General features: G+C 43.1%; 3 protein-coding genes and 1 non-coding gene across 6 annotated transcripts in view; 1 reads left to right on the plus strand and 3 right to left on the minus strand.

Moving 5' to 3' along the window:
- disp1 (dispatched homolog 1 (Drosophila)) overlaps window positions 1-11228 on the minus strand; it is a 132105-nt gene extending 120877 nt beyond the window's left edge. For 2 of the 3 annotated variants that reach the window (XM_063222698.1, XM_063222695.1), the window contains exon 1: window positions 10200-10317. The gene's annotated coding sequence lies outside the window, so the exon portion shown is untranslated. Of the gene's footprint in view, window positions 1-10199; window positions 10318-10391 lie in introns of those variants that run through there. The other variant, XM_063222697.1, reaches the window with a different exon arrangement.
- Window positions 11229-11343: 115 nt separating this feature from the next.
- Window positions 11344-13599, minus strand: LOC134468819 (uncharacterized). Its single transcript, XM_063222699.1, has 2 exons — window positions 13362-13599; window positions 11344-12691 (listed from the first exon to the last, which is right to left on the minus strand). The coding sequence occupies exons 1-2, from the start codon at window positions 13504-13506 to the stop codon at window positions 12192-12194; spliced, it is 645 nt and encodes a 214-aa protein (XP_063078769.1). The 5' UTR covers window positions 13507-13599; the 3' UTR covers window positions 11344-12191.
- Window positions 13600-13829: 230 nt separating this feature from the next.
- trnas-gcu (transfer RNA serine (anticodon GCU)) lies at window positions 13830-13911 on the plus strand. Its single transcript has one exon. It is a non-coding gene; the product is annotated as a tRNA-Ser (tRNA).
- A 1616-nt stretch (window positions 13912-15527) lies between these two features.
- On the minus strand, window positions 15528-19737 carry LOC134468317 (protein FAM177A1). The gene is made up of 5 exons (XM_063222259.1): window positions 19667-19737; window positions 19028-19174; window positions 18813-18879; window positions 17326-17420; window positions 15528-16323 (listed from the first exon to the last, which is right to left on the minus strand). Exons 1-5 carry the CDS (start codon window positions 19685-19687, stop codon window positions 16120-16122), a joined length of 534 nt encoding a protein of 177 aa, XP_063078329.1. The 5' UTR covers window positions 19688-19737; the 3' UTR covers window positions 15528-16119.
- Between the last annotated feature and the right edge of the window lie 423 nt (window positions 19738-20160).

The raw sequence follows: 20160 nt of genomic DNA on the forward strand, positions 1-20160 counted from the left end.
AGTTTGATTCTTGTTAAGTCTAAACTATCTACAGAGAGCAGGAAACTAACGAACAAGGAGAAGGAAAGGTCTCACTGAGACAAACCATATTTTCTGTCAAAGAAGCCTGGCTACAAATGGATAGGTTTAAACGATTCACCCAGAGAGGAGCTACCCAGAGCTGAGGAGCTTTAAACAGATGCTCCTGGTATGATAAGACCATATAGCCATATAGATATCCTTGGTGGCGTCTGGAGCATCGCAGGGGGCTCCTACAGAGCTCTGTCAGCCCATGAGCAGTGTGCTCCACCCCCCCCACCCCCAGCTGTCGGGCCCAGTTGTCCCGAGTCCAGTCGGGCAAGGATGGATGGATGGTTGGATGGATGGTTGGATGGAAGAGTGATGAGAAGGATGGAAGGCCCGGATTTGCAGAGGAGGGCAGAAAAAACGTCTGCAACGCTCCTGCTATAGTCCTCTCCACCCACCGGCTCAACACTGTCAGGGGGCAGGCAGCGGTCTGCCAAGCGGAGGGAAACAGCCCCCTCTGTGTTCCTGCACTGAAATCTGGCACGACACTTGCCTGCGAGAAGGAGGAATGTCGAGTCACTTACAAGCATGCTTGTGGCCTCACAAACACGGCCTTTGTGTCCTCCCTCTCTCCCCATCCTCTGCATGAAGAAGCATTCGCAAAAGTTCCACTTCTTAATCGAGTGATCTTGATTCAATGTGCTTTGTGTACAGAATAAATAAAAGATGAGTACCCCTCTTCCTCTTGCCAAAACAAAGGGGGATAGGAGAGATGGTGGGATGGTTACACAACAAAGTGCTATAATTTCAGGTCTAAGGGCCTTGAACCCCACGACCACAATATTGCTCTTGTTAACAGGCATCTGGTCTGTGGGAAATATTAAAGAATTAAATGAGAACAAACTGAGACACAGACACGGTTGCACACACACACACACACACACACACACACACACACACACACACACACACACACACACACACACACACAGAAAGAGATACTGATAACAGGTCCTGGTCTGGTCTGAAAGCAGCCATGCTAGGCCATAAATAGAGAGAGAGCGGCCTTGTTTCCTATCCGCGCCCAGCAGAATAAATCTCCCCCCAGTTGCCAGTTGCATGCAGAAATAGATCTACAACCATTTCATAAAAAAGGAGACAGAACGAGAAAGAGAAAGACAGAACGACAAAGAAAGCCAGAGAGAGAGAGAGAGAGAGAGAGAGAGAGAGAGAGAGAGAGAGAGAGAGAGAGAGAGAGAGAGAGAGAGAGAGAGAGAGAGAGAGAGAGAGAGAGAGAGAGAGAGAGAGAGAGAGAAATCCACTGGTCCTTCGGCTGGTAGGATTTGGGTCTGCTGTCCCCAGAGGATAAGTCCCATACAGCCTTGAGAGAGTCAGTAGGATATGTGTTTTATTTCCAAACACAGCCAGCAAGAGAAGAGGGAGATAAAGGTTACATTGACTCAAGGCTGGAGTTTGATTTAAAGGGAATGGAAAGCCAAAAAAAAAGAGAGAAACGAAATCTCAGTCAAGCAGGGAAAACGTTTGCTAAAAAGGTCAACCCTTTCAGTGTTATTAATGTGTGTTTTTTTCCTTTTACTCAAACAGCAAGTGCATCTGACTGTGCCTCTGTTTGTGTGTACACACACGCACATACGGCTTCGGTTCATTCGACTGGTCAAAAAGTCGAGGTGAACCAGAGAGTGAGTAATCCGAGCTGACATGTTATGTCTCGGAGCCTTGTGTTTGCCGACTTCAACTATGCGTCTCAGCTCAGACAGGGTAAGGCAAGGCCCCGGCTCGTATTTGGTTAATGTTTAGAGTCTGGGAGCGGTGCGAGTGAGTGAGTGAGTGGCAGCCGAATGTGCAAGTGGCACATTGTGGACCTGGCAGATCTTTCATCATGACTGATCTGTTTTTGCCGTCTCTCTTCGGGGAACGTTACCCCCACATGCCCCAGGGGGAAGCCAGAGTTTCAGGTTAACCAAAAGAAAGCAGCTTGGGGTGGGGTGGCTCAGAGGACTAGGGCGCCGTCTCATTAAATCGGGGACCCAGGCTCTATTCCGACCTAAGGTAATTTCTCCCACAACTTTCCTATCACCGTCTTTGACTGTCCTGTCCAATACCCCAAAAAGTTTTTTTTTTTTTTTTTTTTTAAGAGCAGCGCGAGTAGGCCTTGCTGAAGAGCACTCATGATTCAGGGAGTCTTGTTAGTTGCCTTGTGTTGTTGGCATCCATTCTCTAATGCACTTACTAAGCACCTGGTTGCACAAAAACGTTGTTCATCTACTTGGCAGAGGAGTTGCGTTGATTGGAAACAGTGGATGGTTATAGCCTACAGCGGATATGCAGCGGGACACTTGCCCTCTCCCGAGTCCAAAAGGGTTGGTTTCCTGACTCCCTGGTCATTGCATTAGAGTGCCTTTTTTTGGACCGCAGAGAGCCAAAAATATGAGCTCAGAACTTGGCAAACACTCCTTAAGTTGCTTTTCCACTGCAAGCGTTTTAGTATGATGCAAATTACCCAATAACAACACAGCTCCAGTCCAGGAAATACTGACTTTTTTCACATCCTCTTCAAACACGTTGGTTAAGAGGGAACACGTCTATGTTGCAATCCAAAACTTATGATGGGGCAATGTTGCAAAAGCCCAGACTGACTCTACATTTCCCTCTTGTGGTTAGTCATGAGAAGTAAATGAATCACTTGAGATGGGCCATCGTGTGGTTAGTCATGAGAAGTAAATGAATCACTTGAGACGGGCCATCGCGGGTGCATGTCAATCTACTTCCTCCTATCCTTTCCTGTTGCTTGTGGCCTCTTGCCCCGGTGTCACCCTGCCACGGTGGAGAAAACAATAAAGCGTCCCCACTGTCAAACTAGGCAGAACAACTTTTGTGGGGCTTTTCCCCATTCAGCACCCCAATTGTGAATGAGATAATAACCTTTAAATTGTCATTGTGCGTAGAATTGTTTGAAAATGAAATCACCAATGAGGTTGTGTCTCGACGGGAGGAACTAGCTTGACTTGTACACCATGACAAAGAAATGCAGATGTTGTGTGCAAGTACTGAGTACAACTTTTTTTGAGAGAGAGAGAGAGAGAGAGAGAGAGAGAGAGAGAGAGAGAGAGAGAGAGAGAGAGAGAGAGAGAGAGAAACACATTTTTCAATATATCTGACCCTGCCTTCAGGCCTCTGATAGTGCAAGAATGCATCTAGCAAAAGCAGCCCACTGAGAAGTCGCCTCCAACACTGAGCAGGGGGAAAGAAATAGCAGCCAGCCCATGTCGAGTATGATCTTTTCTACGTGTCGAGTTGAGCTACCAAGCCATTTATAACGTGCTACAAGTACGAGTACAAGTATGAGTATAATGAGTATAATGAGTATAATGAGCAGTATCGGGAGCCCGGTGCATCCCTAGTTATTTGGGGTGGACAAACGGGATTGAAAAAGTGAAAGTCCTGCCAGATATCCTTTCTTCCTATGTTGCTAACACAGACTTCACCAACTAACTCATCAACCTGGATGAGAGGGTGTGTGGTAGAATCAACTGGTTCTTTAAATTAGCTGGAGCATGTGGCAGGGTTTTTACTTCCTGAACCCAAGATGCCCATCTCTGAAATTAGGGTCATTAGGGTTTGGCCAAAGTTAACAACAAATTGATAGCTCATCATGACAAAGTAGCCCATCTCGACAGAACAGTGGCAGAACTCTCTCAATGATCTCACTCCAGTTCACGTCAAGGCAGAGTGTCTGATAAGAGAAGTCAATAAGGAGACAAATTATACTGGGCACCAGACGGGAATTTCCACTGGATCCCACAATAGAAAAGAAAATCAAGAGTCAGAGCTCATCCAACACCACAGAGACCATTCCCTCACTACTTATGTTTTTAATTACAGATTTTAAACCATCAAAGAGTAAACAAGTAATTATCTAGCTTTTGAAGATTAGACACACATGAGTGAGTGTTAGGTGTGCTGTTGTTCACCAGAGAGCGATTGCATTGGCAAGAGATGTTATTGTAGTATTATTCAACATTCTGATAATGGCTGCCATTATTTCATTACCAGACACACTGATTTTCACCCAACCCCTGGATCACTTAAACACACACGTACACGCACACACACACACATGTGCGGCAGTGGTGATGCTGAACTTGGGGCTCTGCTTTCCCAGGGGTGGAACTTAATTTTTTTCCCCACCAGTCACGGTGGCAGGTAGATTTCAAAATCTACCAGTCACTCACTGTTTTTACCAGTAAAAGTGACTGGTGGGTTGGAAAATTTACCAGTCACCACTGAAATGTACCCGTCATCATTGGCAGGTGGACGCAGGGCCGGTTCTGGCTTATTTGGTGCCCTAGGCGAGTTTGATTTCTGGCGCCCCCCCTACCTTTGAAAGAAAAAAAAAAATCTTTCTTATACCTCACAGAACACAAGACTAATATCCTTAGTAAGCTTAACTAAATAGCATCAAGAACAATAACCGTTTTTCATCAAATGGATTTGTGGTTCTTTTTGACAGGCGACCAACACATCAGATTGAGTCGCATGAAAGTAGCTTCACTGTGTGGTGTGTTGGATGTGATGGTGGTGGGGCCCCCAATGTGTTTGAATTGTAACGTGAAATTGAAATGCCAGGAGAGTGATACAGTACATTTGCATGTAAAATGCATGTGTAGACAATAAGCCTACCAAGGAGGTCTGCATTGATCTACACTATCTACAGCATCACAAAGCATGGCAGCATAACAATTTTAATAAGCTACACATTTGTGCTGTCTTCCAAACCAATTTCATTTCTGGACTGGAAATAGTGGTGCATTTGTGAGTAGGAGAATGAGAAGGGGGCTATCTATGTGTTTGGAGGGACAGGGTGAGAGAAAGGGAGAAGAGCTGTCACGCTATTGAATTTCATAATATACAAAATATAGTAAATAGCCTCACTTGTCTGCTGTGCATCGTCAGAGAGATTCTAGAATGAGAGGGGACATATGGCGGCCATCTTGGTGACGCCTCCGGGGTGCTATTTCGCGATTAAGTAGACCAGATCTGAGAGTCAATGGGGAAAATGAATGGGGAAACTGAGTATAGGACGGAGGGGAACCCAGCGGTTGTGAAAACCATATGGTTGAAACGACCGTGAAAAACTGATCAATCTAGACTACTTGGTTGTGTCATACGAGTCAAAATAAAGCTTTTTGAGCCACTTTTCTCACGGTTTTTTTGACAGAGCGCAGGCGCAGTAGTTCCATAACGGCACGAGAGCAACGGCTTTTCAAAACTGAGCATGTGCATAATTTCGCGTGCGCCGATGCAGCCAGATGATTGGATCACTGGCAACGCAGCTCAGCAGGCACATTGGCTCTTGTTACCAGAAAGGCGGGAGATGTGCGGGTAGACGCCATATTTGTGTTACGAATCTTCACCGTTAATTTCTATGTACCTGTTCTATCTCCTCTTACTAGAATATTTCTGGCATGGTTCTGTTACATGATTAATGTAGGCTATGTCATTCTGGTCTGGAAATTAATGTTTTTTTAAGCTTACAACAAGCAGGCAATTCATGTGGATGGAAGGAGATATGGCAGCTAAAATTGTTTTAAACATTGCACCAGTCTTACTTTACATTGCTTGTCAACCTAAGCAAGTATTATGATATCAGGTGGGTGTTAGTGAGTAGTGAGTAGGCTACTAACAGCTACTTTACTGGATTTCATTGCTTGGCATACTTGGCTAATGTTAGCATGCTAACTAGCGATTTCTCTGATCAAAAACAAAGCTCTTTTTCTCTCTAATTCCAAATAGTAACCTCATAACTATTAGGCTTTCCATAATCACAAACGGTTGCTGATTAAATCACATAGTTCCAAAGCACCCTCTGAAACTCCTGCATCATGCAATGAGTGGTTTAATGAGAACATAATAATCTCCATCCAGCAGAGCAGCACTACTGTTTGCGCTTGCCCCCTCTGTCTCTCGATTGAGTCTCCAAATTCAAAATAGACCGCACGCTGTCACTCGTCCCGCCCCCTTTCTCAGAACTGTCTGTTTATTGGTTCACAGACTTCCCAGAGACAGTTGGAAGAGATATTACTATTGGCTGAGGGGCGCTTTGCCGTGAGGAGCGCTTTCGCCACTCTCTGTTGATTGCGACTTCATAAAAAAACTTCATATCGCAAAATTATGCATAGGAGAGCGCCATTTCGGCGCCCCTTCTTCACATGGCGCTCTAGGCGACCGCCTAGCCGGCCTATGCTAAAAACCGGCCCTGGGTGGACGGGTGCTTATTTCCATCCCTGGCTTTCACCCAGTTCCAACTGCATGTGAAGGGCAGTGAGCACGTGAGGCAAGGCCAAGCCTGTACCCCATGAGGCTCATCATTGACATCCTGACACACAAATCACAGAGGGGCCACGTGCGCTCACTCACTCCTCCTACCGGACAACAACCTTCTCAAGGACTCTTGTGCAAATGAACATAGCCATCTCCATAGCTACAGCAATCAAGTCCAGGAATGAAAGCAGTTTTTGTTTATTACTGGTGCTACGACCATCTACTTTCACCTCTGATCAAGTCCCACTTTGAAGCAAAGTAGGTAAATAAATAACTACCGGTTTCAGACACGGAACCACAAAAAAACAGACAACAATTTAGATCTTATGCCACGGTATTAGCCTAGTAAACTAGCGCCACCCGCTGGCTGTCTTTTTTTTTCTTCCTGCGACTGATCTAGCCTTGATCCATAGCCGTGAACTGCCAATGGGGCACCTAACTCACGCCCTTCTACTTCCGAGCCGTGGGGCTATAGCCCTCAAAATTTTGAATGGGAGTTAATGGAGCAAGTCAAGCTAAATCCTCATCCCGTTTGGCATGTGCTCCGGATGATGGCAGTGAATTTAAAATGTTTGGATTTGCGTCGTAATACCACTCATTTTTGGCACGCGAGAAAGGTTATTTTAGCTTCTGTGCAAAACTGTGTTAGAGACTACAACTTGCGCCTCGCATATTTGACGTGAACCGAGACACAGCCAACCCTACTGCTGCACCGCGGCTGAAGGGGCTGCACGTCGGACATGCGATTGCTGTGTAGTCCAATTAATTACATATTTTTGCACGCATACAACTCAAAAATTGCTTGCCAAGTGAAGTCGACAAGCACACCATGTGTTATCATTAATTCTGAAGTACAGCATATGTGTGATCGATGGGGGAATGCGAGGTGGATCGGGAAATAGCTTTGATCAGTCCATTACAGCCCAGTCAAAAGTTTTGGCTTTCAAAGCCCCATGAGCTGCCCGGAAGGGGTGGAGAAGGGGTGGAGACTTGGGTGCCCCATATGCCCTGAGTCTGGCAAACCAATCACAACGCAGAGATGTGTTTTGAATCAAAGCGGGCGGGTTATGAGGGAGTGACGACGAAAACTGCAACGCTGGGAAAGCACAACAAGAAAAGTGGAGCTGATTGGTCAGAGCATTGGCCTATAGACAAAGATACGGTTTAAAAGACAATGGGTTGTTCTCATTAACAATCTTCGGATGCATCAATCGTCGGGGCCAGACTAAATTATACATCCAAACTCAAATTTAGTCCGGTTTATCAGGCTACCACCGGATACAATTTATACCAATCTCAAATGCATTGAACCGAAGGTGTCAGACGTCATGAGAGAAGGGCTATTTGATTGCCACACATTTGCTGCGCTTTTTTCAAGAATACTTGTTACCACCATCATCAATTTCCAAGTATTCCGTTATGACACTATGAAACTTAACATGCATGAATCTTCTAACTTACATGTCAACCATTTTGAATAGTTAACCGGTCATAGACGTCGTTGTCTGAAAAAACATGCCTTGAGTGGTCAGCATACATTTTGAAAATAAATGGCTAAATCACAAACGGGACCTTTGGAAAAAAAACTAATAAACCACTTAAGGGTCAGGTGCCGTTTACAATCACATGTGTGGACTGTGTGGACACATCCATGGACTGTAGAAAAATAGGTCAAAAAGGTTAAGACATAGCTATACACAATACCTTAAACATACTGCATCTGCAATCCTCTTAAGCAAGAAAAATGTGACAAACAAGGTTCACGGGTCAAATAAATGTGTTAATCCACTTCACACAAATGTTGGCAACTGAAAGATGTAGGTCTGTGTATTGCGTGCAAGCTTAATTTTCATCATGTTACTCATAGGCTGTGTGGCATGTGACACTCAGGTACCTGCCTCAGACAGTGGTAAAAAATATAGGTTTGTGTATTTTAATATTGTGTATTTTAAAGATTTTTCAATCAAAATGCCGACTGCAGGTAGGCAGAAGACAGGTAACACATACCTTTAAGAGTGTTTGACTTGCCTGACTGCCAAATGAGAAAAAAACAACTTGCCGTCTACAGTGGTCTAATCTACCACTCGTGCACTTAGTCAAACTCTGCATCTAAGTCCAGATTTATAGACAACCAGTCCGGAGAGAGCCACAGCGTCTGCACCCCGGGACAAACGGCTGGCTCCAAGGGCAAGTCCACCACTAATCCATTATTTCCCCTGGGAGATGGAATGGACTTGAGTGATTTCCAGCCACCTTCATCGCAACCCAGAGGGGTCATGGCAGACATAAGCTATACTCCTCTAACAAAATGCATGGTCTGGTCTGCCTAATTAAATTATAGGCAAGGGCCGTCAGAAGCTGCCAACAGTGGTCAGGAGGCAGCAGCAGGGGCACTCTGTATAAGACGATGACTATAAATGTGAGGACATTCAAGGTTGCGTGCGTGCGTATGAGTGGCAGGCCCTGTTCTAGTCAGTTTAGTGCCCTAGGCAAGCACCCCTTTCCTTTTTGTGCGTTTCCAAATTGTCATCTGTAAACAGTGTTGTACATCTGAGCACAGCATGGAGCAACTACAAAGCTGTTTCAGGAGTAAAACAGATTAGGTTAGAAGAGCCTGGACTCCAGGTTCATGAACTATGTAGTATAGCCCCCTGATCTAGAGCATACATGTTTGCTGAGTGCCCACATATAGTCAATGTCCATGTAAAGTTTAATGTTTCATTTCGTTTGACGTTCTAATTCTGTGAGACTTTTGGGCATTACTGGCGCCCCGAGACATTTTGCGCCCTAGGCGACTGCCTTGTCTGCTTTACTGCACCGGTGTTCGGCCCTGTGTGTGTGTGTGTGTGTGTGTGTGTGTGTGTGTGTGTGTGTGTGTGTGTGTGTGTGTGTGTGTGTGTGTTGGACAAGAGCACTTATTACTATGAGATGCTGTCTGACATCAGGCATGTATTCTCCATATCTAACTGTTGTGCAAAAAAAGAGGTAATAAAAACATTGTAAAGAATTGCATGCTTTCCCTGAGAGTGTTTCCAGTGAAAATTAAATTCCCAAAGTGCAAAGTAGACTGCAATGCAAAACAGCGTATTGATATACATTGAGCCGTGGCATAAAGTAAATGTTAAATGAGACTTCAAGCCAAGTGCATACTACAATAAATAATTTGGTATCAGATCACTGAGACAGCAAGATTCCCTTCTTCATACAGTGGTGGTCAAAGATTCTCTGTTCATTTAGAACGTCTCTGGTGGTGGTGGTAAGTAACGTCATTGTGAGGTGGAGGGGGGCATGATGTTGTCTGCCTGTCTTGCCTAACCCAAGCATCACATAACCTAGCCCAAATTACTGTGATCAACCCTCTCGTCTCAATAAGACAGACACAATCGCATTCCATTGCGACGACACACATCACCGTGGACGCATCTTAGCTAGCCACGGCTAACTCAACTAGCCGTGTTCCAGTGGTGCACTGATGCAACTGTAAGCTTCGCGACTATTTTTGGCCAAAACTACATCATGAAAGTAAGTTAGCAGAGAACATGCTTTCTCCATACTCCTTGATCCCAAACTAGGCAAAGCGATGTTCGCTACAGTTAGCCATCAAATGTTTACCGGTTGATAGTATCTTAAACATTTTGAACAATATCCAGTCAGATTCAGCTTTTGTTGCGCTCACTAAATGCACGCATACTTACTCGAGAAAGAAAGGAGAATACTAGCAATCTACTCGTAACAATTAAAAGATTTGGTTCAACAGCTTAGCCTATTACACTGGCATACTTCAGAGTCAGCGCCACCATTGAAGCACACAAAACATAGCTGGAAGGTACAGAAAGACTGTAATGCCTTACTCTGATTTTTTTTCCCCGTGGAAGAGTTCAAGCATGACGCCCGGAAAAATTTCTGTTGTCTGTTTGGAATTGTGTGATACTCCCAACAGGAAGTAAGCTCCCGTGGCGTTGCAGTGGACAAGTATCCCATTGGATAGCGATATGCGAGAAAGCAAAGCGAAGCCCCCTTGAGTCGGCCGCACCACTCCTTACCTCAAACTTGCAATGCATGCTTTGATCAGAGGGGAGCGCAAAGCAGATGTTCAAAGCACTCTCGGTAGTTTAGCAACATTGTAGCCACTGAAGCTTTGCCAGGAAGCATGCAGGCATCTTCTGGGGTTTAAACGACTTGTATTTTCAATTATGCCTTTTTAGCCTAGTGCGCACAGGTTTCATCAGCACACTCGTGATGTTGTACGACGTAACAGATTCGAAATGTACTTAACTAGATTTTATCTCTAGTCCACTAAGTAGCACACATAACACAACTGTCACGCACACTTAATAATTTCTATAACCATGTGACCGTCCGTGGACATGGTCTACCTATAATGGAAGCCCAGATGTTCTATTTTAGGTTGTCTGTATGGATTGGATGAATCTATCGCCATCTGGCGGCGGTTGCTGGCGAAATCAGTCACCTGGAAAACTTTATTGCAGCAACACAATTTAATTCTGCTCACATACGTGGTGTGGCGAGGATCCGTCGTTTTCAGTCGGTTACATTTATTTCTGCCACCATCGACATCAGTACATCGAGACCTATCTATTGTGTGTTTATCTATAGGCAGGTACACTTGATGTTTATGGAGACCATGTCTCACCTTCAGGGAGTGGTCCAAGAAAATGGCTGATACTTGTAAGCTAACGTGAAGCAAGCAGTAAACCTACTAATAGTAGAGCATTGTGGCTTTATTCTCAGTTAATAAAAAGTCAGAGGGCTCTAATATCAGGTTTACCACTTCTGAGTTAACATATTACAATAACTTACTACACCATACTGGAATTAACCTTGGTCTATTTCCTTTGTTCCACTGAATATTGTCTTGGCTAGATAGCCTGCCTATTGCAACATCTATTGAGTGACCGAGTCTGAAGGCCACATAAACGTTCAAAATTTCTTTTTTCCCCCAACAAAAAAACGCCACACTCTGACAACTTGGGGAATGGTCATAAATGGGTATGCTTATAATAAACAAAAGATTCAATACCAATGACAACCATACTGCTTCCACTTTCTCTTTAAAACAAGCATGCTTGAGTAAGTCTTAATTATACAAATAATAATAATAATAATAATAATAATAATAAAAGCTCATGATAGGTAGTTTCTCTCTTGTACATGTTTCTTAGGATACGTCGGTATGCCCAATTACAAATACAGTGACATTAAAAAAGGGGGAAATCCTAGTCAATAACGAAACATACAATTAACATTTTCAAAAGTGACAATAACCATTAACAATTCTGAGGCCACCGAAACAATCTAATACCATTTATGTTAACTATTTATGTCAATTACCATCACTACCTACATGTTACCATAGAAAAGTCCCAGTCCATAGAAGCGAAACTGCTGTTTGACTGTTTCACGTTTAACACCACATGTTTTAAACAGAGCATGTCCTGTATGAAACTGATTTGTCCCTGTGTCATGTCTTGCATAGCGCATATTCAAGTAACTCACAGAAAACAAATCCCAAGAGACAAAGTATTATTTTTGTCTAATCTGAACGGATCACAGACTGGTGACACAATAACACAAAATTTGAACATCGTTAAATTTGGTGCCAAGAGCTACTTATAGTAGCCTACAACAACAAAAAACACCCAAGTACTAAATTAGTCAGATGTGGTGCCTGGGTTTATTTAGACAAAGCTTCACAGCACATCTGTTGTGCAACTGTTGTCATGATTTCACGTACTGACACAGTTAAACAATGGGAGGGAAAAAAAGAGTATTTTTTTCTTAGTATAAAAACTAGGTGAGGAGGGGTGGGGAAAAGATAAATTCTACTCGAACTCTGCATCATAAAGTATTTGGTGTATCTTCAGTTTGACAGCACTTTTCTTGGAGTATGTCAGCCGCCTGAGATAGGGGAGCAAGCTGAACAGAAACAGCTCATCTTCCAAATGATCTGGCGTGTCCACCTGCCATCTCCTTTTCCTGGGGTTACGCGAACCTCCGGTTCCGTACTGAGTATGAGAGTGGGAGTGAGAGGGCCCGTCATGTCCACTGTGCTCCCCTTCGACCTGCTGTATGACAAAGGAGGCGTTGCCGTCCGCCGCCCTGCCTTCCCCGTCCTCATCGTCCCGCTCCTCGTCCGGGTCGTCGAGACCGGTAAGGGACGGATGACCAGCTTTCGACTGGATGAAGGGGGTGAGAAAGGCCATATGCCAACTGAACTTCCAGCTGTGGTGCGTGCTTCCTGCCGCCCGTCGTCGCTGCTCGGAGCGCTTGTCTTTGATAAACATGTCCCTCAAGCTTTTCCATTTTCTACGACAGTCCTCCTCTGCAGAAAGTAAAAACAACATACATAAGTTTTGGTGGACTTCAGCGGTTTCCTTACGGTGTAGACAATAGGTAAATTACTGCAATACAATTTTGACAACAGGGACATGATAGGTTTCCCACCCTTGGATTAGTCAAGCGTAAAGTCAAAGCCTAACAAACTTCGTCTCGGTTTATAGGGATTAGGATTAAGATTAAAACAGGAAATCATTAGCCCCAAATTGAGAGTAAAATCACGCACAAAATACAGGCCCGTCTACTTTGAAATGCAAGCCCACAGTTCCAAACAAACACCGGCAAGATTTTAAGCTAAGTTAGCTACCTAAATCTGGCTAGCTACCATCGCACTGTTTGTTTTGTCGAATGAATAGATTTGCACTTCGCCCATTAGTGTAAAAGTCGTGTTAAAACAATGGGAGCATCACAGGTCTGCCTTTTCAGAGACCCAAATACATGTACAACATTTCTATTGCGAATAACAAGTCACGCGATCATTGCTCGGCCAAAGAATTCAGCTAACATTTGTTTCGGTCTATTTCCTACTAGCAGCAGCTAGCTCACAAGCGAAGCTACAACAACAGTTTCATGCCTCACTGGTTAGATATGTGCTAGCTAGGCTAGGATAGTTTAGCCTACAACAAGCGAGCTTGTTTGAAGATATTCGTCCTTACCTGGCATTTCTACTTGCAAACTCACAGCCCTCCATGCTTTTGCCTTTCTGTCGGTATCCTTGTAACAATGCAGAGAGGAGTTATACAACTCTGGGTAATCCGAAACAGCAGCAATCAGTCTTTCTTCAAATGCCATCTCGACCATCCACAGGACAGATATGTAGCCAGTGTTGCCAGCTAGCTGCCTGTGTCTGCGTTCGTTCTCACGCACCACTTGCTGCGCCTGCGTACTGGCCAAATCGAGACCAGAGATTGAGACATAGCTCACGTAGCTGGAAGATTGCGCAAAATGTTGTTAGTCCGATGTCTATGGACAATATTTCAACACGTTGCAACTATGCAACTTTAATACGTACTACCCAAACATTCTGGATGCTTTTGCAACTGATTATTTATTGAAATAAACATTATAGTTGGGGATCACGCACTTTTTGTGTCATAGGGGGCGTGGCTTCCCACAGCGCAGAAGACGAGGTGGCCGAGTGGTTAAGGCGATGGACTGCTAATCCATTGTGCTCTGCACGCGTGGGTTCGAATCCCATCCTCGTCGACACCTTTTGACACCCTTCAGCTTATTCACTATTACTAAAGGCAATAACTCCGCCTTGACACAATAGTGGCTTGTCGTCCAAGCATTGGACGAACAAGGTTCGTTACTTTAAATTAGTTCTAAATTACAACATTTGTTTGCAAATAGAGCAAGACTTAATGCACATGTTTCAAGATCATGTGAGCCAAAGGTATCTTCATATGTTTGTGTTAAATTAGCCTACACACATCCATGCAAAACTATCAAATTTGATGAATATGATTATCTGACTCTGTTGAACATTAAACTATAGGATATGGTCTCAGTGGTACATTGTCAAGATTGCCCGAGGCCTATTAGCCTGGGCGGAAAGCCGACTGTTGACTCCGATGTGCGGGGCCAAAATCTTTGGGTGGAGTACATGGATGAATTGATTGGGAAAACGGACCAATAAGGCACAGACAGAAACTGGATAGGATAGGATAGGCTATAGGCCTATAATATAGGCTACTCAAATCTCTGGATTAGGCATTTTTAACAATAGAATCCAGGCCTAAACTAAATGACCGACTTTATCCAGTGTATTTGCCGCCGTCTTCCGAATCTCCTCACGTTTTAGCTGTTAGGCCTATAATTGATCGAAAGGTTACTCACAATTAAATCCTAGACCTTGTCTGGTGTCCCCATACATTTCTTTCACGAATTTTGCTTTCCGTTTTTGACACTACCAGCTGAAGAACTTCTGTTGTTCTCGCGTGGCTGCACATCACTAAAGCGAGTCATGAATTAGTCTAATGGTCAGCAGATTCACCACATATCGCAAATTCACAGCTGTCACATTGTCAATCAGAGAAGCATTGAAATGTGTGAATGACTGGCTTGTCAAACTCTGAGTGGTTTGGATTTAACATTGAATAAATGAGTGAGATCAAATAATAATAACTGTAATGACAAAAATGCTGTAGGCCTATAGGCACACCCCAGGCTAGGTATGAGTTCCCATCTGAGATGACATTTGACATTTGAAGTAGCCTAATGCAAGACTGGTCACAAAGGACACAAATGCCTACATGCAGTTGCATTACATTTGTAAAATGAAATTTAAAAAGAGATCAACATCATTCAACCCAGTGCTAGGTTGCATAGGAAGCCAAATACAACTTTGCAGTTTACGCATAAGATAATTGTATAGGTCATTTGTCACCAGTCTTGTATTTGACTACTTCAGATGGCAAATTTCATTCTTATAAATGTAATGTAGGCTAATTGCATTGTATCAAATAATTACATGCCATGACGAAGCAGTTTTGATAGCGCAGTGATCTTTATGGGACACTCTGTATGCCATGTAATTTATCACAGAATCCACACAAGACAAGGCAAGGCAAGACAGCATATCATAGCAAAATACAGCTTTATTATTGTTAAGTTTTACTTCAACTTGATGTATATCCAGGGTGGATGGCCTGTGGTAAACAGGACCAAAATAAACAAACAAACTGTTATTTAGTATATTAAATTATAGTTACAAATTATTTGTACAGGTTTTACCAAAGAATCATGTAGGAGAGAAAGATCCCAAACTTCGCCTATCCAATGCAAAGGAGTGTGCGCTCAAATTCGTTCTCCTAAGGGGGCTTTAATTGTCCCCTCCTTTGTCTTCTCTTTTTGTGGTGTTTGCACAAGAAGTGCGCTACCGTCATCTACAGCGCTAAGGGAACTCCATTTATTCTCAACCTCAAGACTCCGAAGGTCTCCTAACCGACGGTCTCCTAAAGGGGTGTTCACCCGACATCACATGGATACAGGAAAATAACGAGCCTGAAGTATCTTTCTCTCCTGTACGATTCTTTGGTTTTACACTCATTTTACACAGAGGTGAAAGGAGACCGGTGCGCACAAGTGCACAGCAGCTATAAAATGTAGGCCTACAGCTGGTGTGCAGTACCGATAAGAGAATAGGGTTAATTTTGTCCAAAAACCCACATATGACAAAAAGGTGCCTTTGAAGTAGGCTAGAAAACATACAACCACACTATGCCATTTGAGATAAGTGTCCTACAAAGAGACACCCAAAATAGTCATGCAGCGCTATAGATCTGTAGTGCACACGTTTGTTTTGTTTGCATGTTTATTGGGGGTTGTTTATTTTTTTTTTTGTTGGGGGGTGGGGGGACATGCAAACTACTTTCACCCCTGTCTATAACACATGCATTTTTTGTTCTCTCATCAGTCATCATCCTGGTACCCCCTGTTGTCAGTGTCCACTGCTTTGTTTTTCACACCCGTCGACATACAACTGGATGACGGAGTGGGACTGATGACACCGTCGGAGCTGGTGGCCCCGTAGCTTCTTCCTGTTCTTAGAGACAGGTTCAGGTGTTCAGGGCTGCTATCCAGCGAAGAGGAGTCCTGCTCACTGGGCTTTTCCCTCTTCAGATTAGTCATATAGAATGAAATAATGAAATAGAATAGATTAGAATAGAATATAAAGGATTAAAATAGAATGGCTGTACTATGACCACAAACCAGGATTTCCCCCTGCACTTTAGGCCTATATTGAAGGCAGTCACCTTTAAAACACGCCACCTTCTGTAGGCCCCCTGAATATAACTTGATTGTATTGAAAATGTAATTTCTAAGATTCCTTTACAAAATATTTCATATCATGTGAAGCTGCATAACATTACAATTATATCGGGGAGCGGATAAAACGGCATAAACAGCCCTCAAGACATAATTTCCCCACCCCTGATTTACACGATACACATTCACAATGAGATTGGAAGCACCCAAAGTTGTATAAAGTAGAAGTAGATGTACTCTTCTTACTTAATGTAATCACAACACTAGTGGTATGATACTACAACTACCGGAACTGACAACTCATAAAACCCATATCGCTTCTGGTATCAGAGACACTCAGTGTTCTGGCCCAAGGTCTTCAACGGGCAGAGGCTCCAGCTCTGAGCTCCACATATCAGACTCAGTAACTGTAAACACGCCACATTCTTGTGGCGTTTCATATTAAGCTTAAAACTCAAACAGTGTATGTTTTACAATGGTTTCAACTTTGTAATATCATACTACTAGTAGAGTACTTCTACTTCTGTTTTATACGACGCTGGAAGCACTCACTTCAGTGCTGACATTAAATGGATATACCATTTTATACAGTGGTCTATTTACAAAAGTTTGGTATGTGTATAAAAAACAGGGTGATGCTTACATTATAGTATAAAATAACAGTATAGAAGAATAAAAGCAAAAGAGAAACACACCTACACACAAACAAATGGGGCAGATAGGTAGAGCTGTCACATCATGTCAATTACTGTGGTACAGAAATTCTCGGGGATACAAAGATGTCTCCACAGACTTGGAAAATAATCAAGTTCAATAAAAACAAAAACAAAATTGAACAAAACAGGCTACCTTTTGGCTGCGCCGAAATTCATCAATGGCATACTGGTACTTAGCATCATGTAGCCCAAGTAGACGAGCAAGTTTCTCACCAAGGAAATCACACACTGTTGATTGATAGACAAATGAATGAATCAATTAATCAGTCAACATTCATTTATTATCACAACAAAAGTTGACAAAAAGTGGATGCAATGGATTGACACTTTGCACACGTACTCAGTATCAGATGCCAATTGTATATATGCATACAGGGCTCTAAATTCATTTTTTTATGTTGTTTTCATTTTGACCGGTTGGCTGGTGTTAATTTAGAGCCCTGCATTTACAGGTATATACTGTACACTCACCGGCCACTCCATTAGGAACACCTCTCTAATGCTGGGTTGGACCCCCTTTTGCCTTCAGAACTGCCTGGACTGCCTACAACAAAACTCGGGTAGGCTGTGACATTCCAACAAAGATAAATTGGTGCTACTTGGCCCAAATTGTGCTAAGAAAATGTCCTTATGCCATTATATCACCAGCCTGATATGTTGATGTAAAGCAGGGTTTACCCTTGTTTTCACGCTGTTGATTCCAAATTCGGACCATTCTACCTGAGTGTTGCAGTAGATACCAAGACTCATCAGACCAGGTAACATTTTTCCGATCTTCTAGTGCCGTTTATGGTGAGCCTGTGTAAATTGTTGCCCCATTTTCGTGTTCTTAGCTGTCAGGAGTGGCACCAAATGTGGTTTTCTGCAGCTATAGCCCATTTGCCTCAACATTTGATGTGCTGTGTAATCAGGGATTCTCTTATGCATACCTCGGTTGTAATGAGTGTTTTTTTTTTACTTAATGTTGCCTTTGTATCAACTCAAACCAGTATGGCTATTCTCCTCTGACCTCTACCATCAACAAGCCATTTTTGCCCACAGAATCGCTGCTCACTGCATTTTTTTTCTTTTTCGTACCATTCTTTGTAAACCCTAGAGATGGTTGTGCGTGAATATCTCAGTAGATCAGCCATTTCTGACATTCTCAAATCAGGCCCTTCGGCACCCACAGCCATGCCATGTTAAAAGTCATTTAAATAACCTTTTTTCCACATTATAATGCTCGGTTTGAACTCTATCAGATCATCTCGGCCATGTCTACATGCACAAATGCATCGAGTTGCCACCATGTGATTGGCTGATCAGAAATTTGCCTCAATGAACAGTTGTAACAGGTGTCCCTAATGTAGTGGCCGGTGAGTGTATATTTGCACTCATTACATGTTAGCCATGTTAATTAAACACTGTTAGAGAGTCAAAGATTAAACTCCTCTAGTTTAACCAGGCTGAGGCCACCTAGTGCCTCCACTCCGTCTCATTTCACTCCAGTAACTAATGGAAGAAGCTGGTCGATGCGCATCAGGCTACTTTAAATTGGTTCTACTCGTGTTGAATAAACAGTGCAAAATGTACATTGCATTACATCAGTTCTGTCAATTATTATAGATGAAGGGGTCTTACTTTGTAATGACTTCTTGCCAACATTTGTCCCAAGGAAACGAGAATATTCTCCCCAAGACATGCTTGCCTAAATTACTCAGAGAGAGAGAGAGAGAGAGAGAGAGAGAGAGAGAGAGAGAGAGAGAGACATGAATATTGAGTCTATAATATAAATTACCTTGACACTTGAATGTTAATACAAAATGACTATTTATCTCTGAAGGCCAGAAACTCACTGTGTCCCGAGACTGTGAGAAGGGCTCCTTATAATTGCAGCCTCCATCCTCCTCTTCCTCACTGTCACTTGGCTCCAGAGTTTCTCCATTGGAGAAGTAAATAGTCTTCCTACCCAGAGACGGGCTGTCTTGGCCAAAACATGTTTCCTGTGCGATTATACAATGTAATCTTTAGACAATTCTAATCAAGCTAATCTTCACAAATAAATTCTAACTTCCTACACCTTCACAGTGCAATCCTGACAAAAGGTCAGTGCTCCATGAAACAACTTGCATCTTGACTTGTTATCTTGCCGGAGAAAAAAAACCCCAATGGCATTTAAAAGTAGTAACTGCAGTGCCTGAGTTTTGTCGATAGCCCTAACATCCACTGCTTTGTAAACAGGGTGAATGCCATTCTGATCAGAAAAATGTTTCACATTAGTTGTGAGTTTGACACAGCAAAGACCTAGTGACCCTGTTAGAGAATATGTCTCATCCAGTCATACTAGCATGTGACTTGACACTGACTCTCGTTGTACTGCCTGAAGATACAGCAAACCCAAGCTCAGAATAATTCAAACAAAATGCTTACACCATTCAGTTGCACCTATAGAAACTGTATAATTTGAAAGAAATCCTTATCAAATGTTTACTTACTAACGTCAAGTTGTGGTTCATGTTCCTGGTCTTGGTATGTGCTTGGCGAGAGGGTAAAGACAGTAATGCGAGTGGTATTTCTCAGCACAGGGTAAACATTTTGTCACGTCACTGCTCTTACACTCCAGGAACTGACAGCGGCCAAACAGGACACCCAGGTCCTGCCTCAGCTCAGCAGTCTGATAACACGGTTGTGCTTCTGTTATCAATCTTGTTAAAGCATGAGGAAGTTGGTGTTGGCTTTGTGTTATTTTATGACTATTTTCACTTTCATTCTGGTCCATGGCAGTATCACAAGAACATGGCTAAGTAATGAACTTGGCTGAGTTAACCGACAGAAAGTGGTAAACCTGCTAATAGACAGTCTGCAGGCATCCTTCAGTCAATAAAGCAAGGTCTCCATCTCTTCTATTAGATGATTTACCACTACCTCAAGGTTAATCTAACCAGGTTCTTGGATTACTCCCAGGGCTCTGCTGTACAGAATGCAGTAA

The sequence above is a fragment of the Engraulis encrasicolus genome, chromosome 18 (genome assembly GCF_034702125.1).
Source record: "Engraulis encrasicolus isolate BLACKSEA-1 chromosome 18, IST_EnEncr_1.0, whole genome shotgun sequence".
NCBI classification, from domain to species: Eukaryota; Metazoa; Chordata; class Actinopteri; order Clupeiformes; family Engraulidae; genus Engraulis; species Engraulis encrasicolus.

Coding starts and splice junctions, on each gene's coding strand:
- LOC134468317 (XM_063222259.1), bottom strand. CDS start 19,687: ATGAACCACAACTTGACGTTA. Junction 18,880..19,027: donor TCTCACAGTCTCGGGACACA/GTGAGTTTCTGG, acceptor TGAGTAATTTAG/GCAAGCATGTCTTGGGGAGA. Junction 16,324..17,325: donor AATTTCGGCGCAGCCAAAAG/GTAGCCTGTTTT, acceptor ACTAATCTGAAG/AGGGAAAAGCCCAGTGAGCA.
- LOC134468819 (XM_063222699.1), bottom strand. CDS start 13,506: ATGGTCGAGATGGCATTTGAAGAAAGACTGATTGCTGCTGTTTCGGAT. Junction 12,692..13,361: donor TTTGCAAGTAGAAATGCCAG/GTAAGGACGAAT, acceptor TACTTTCTGCAG/AGGAGGACTGTCGTAGAAAA.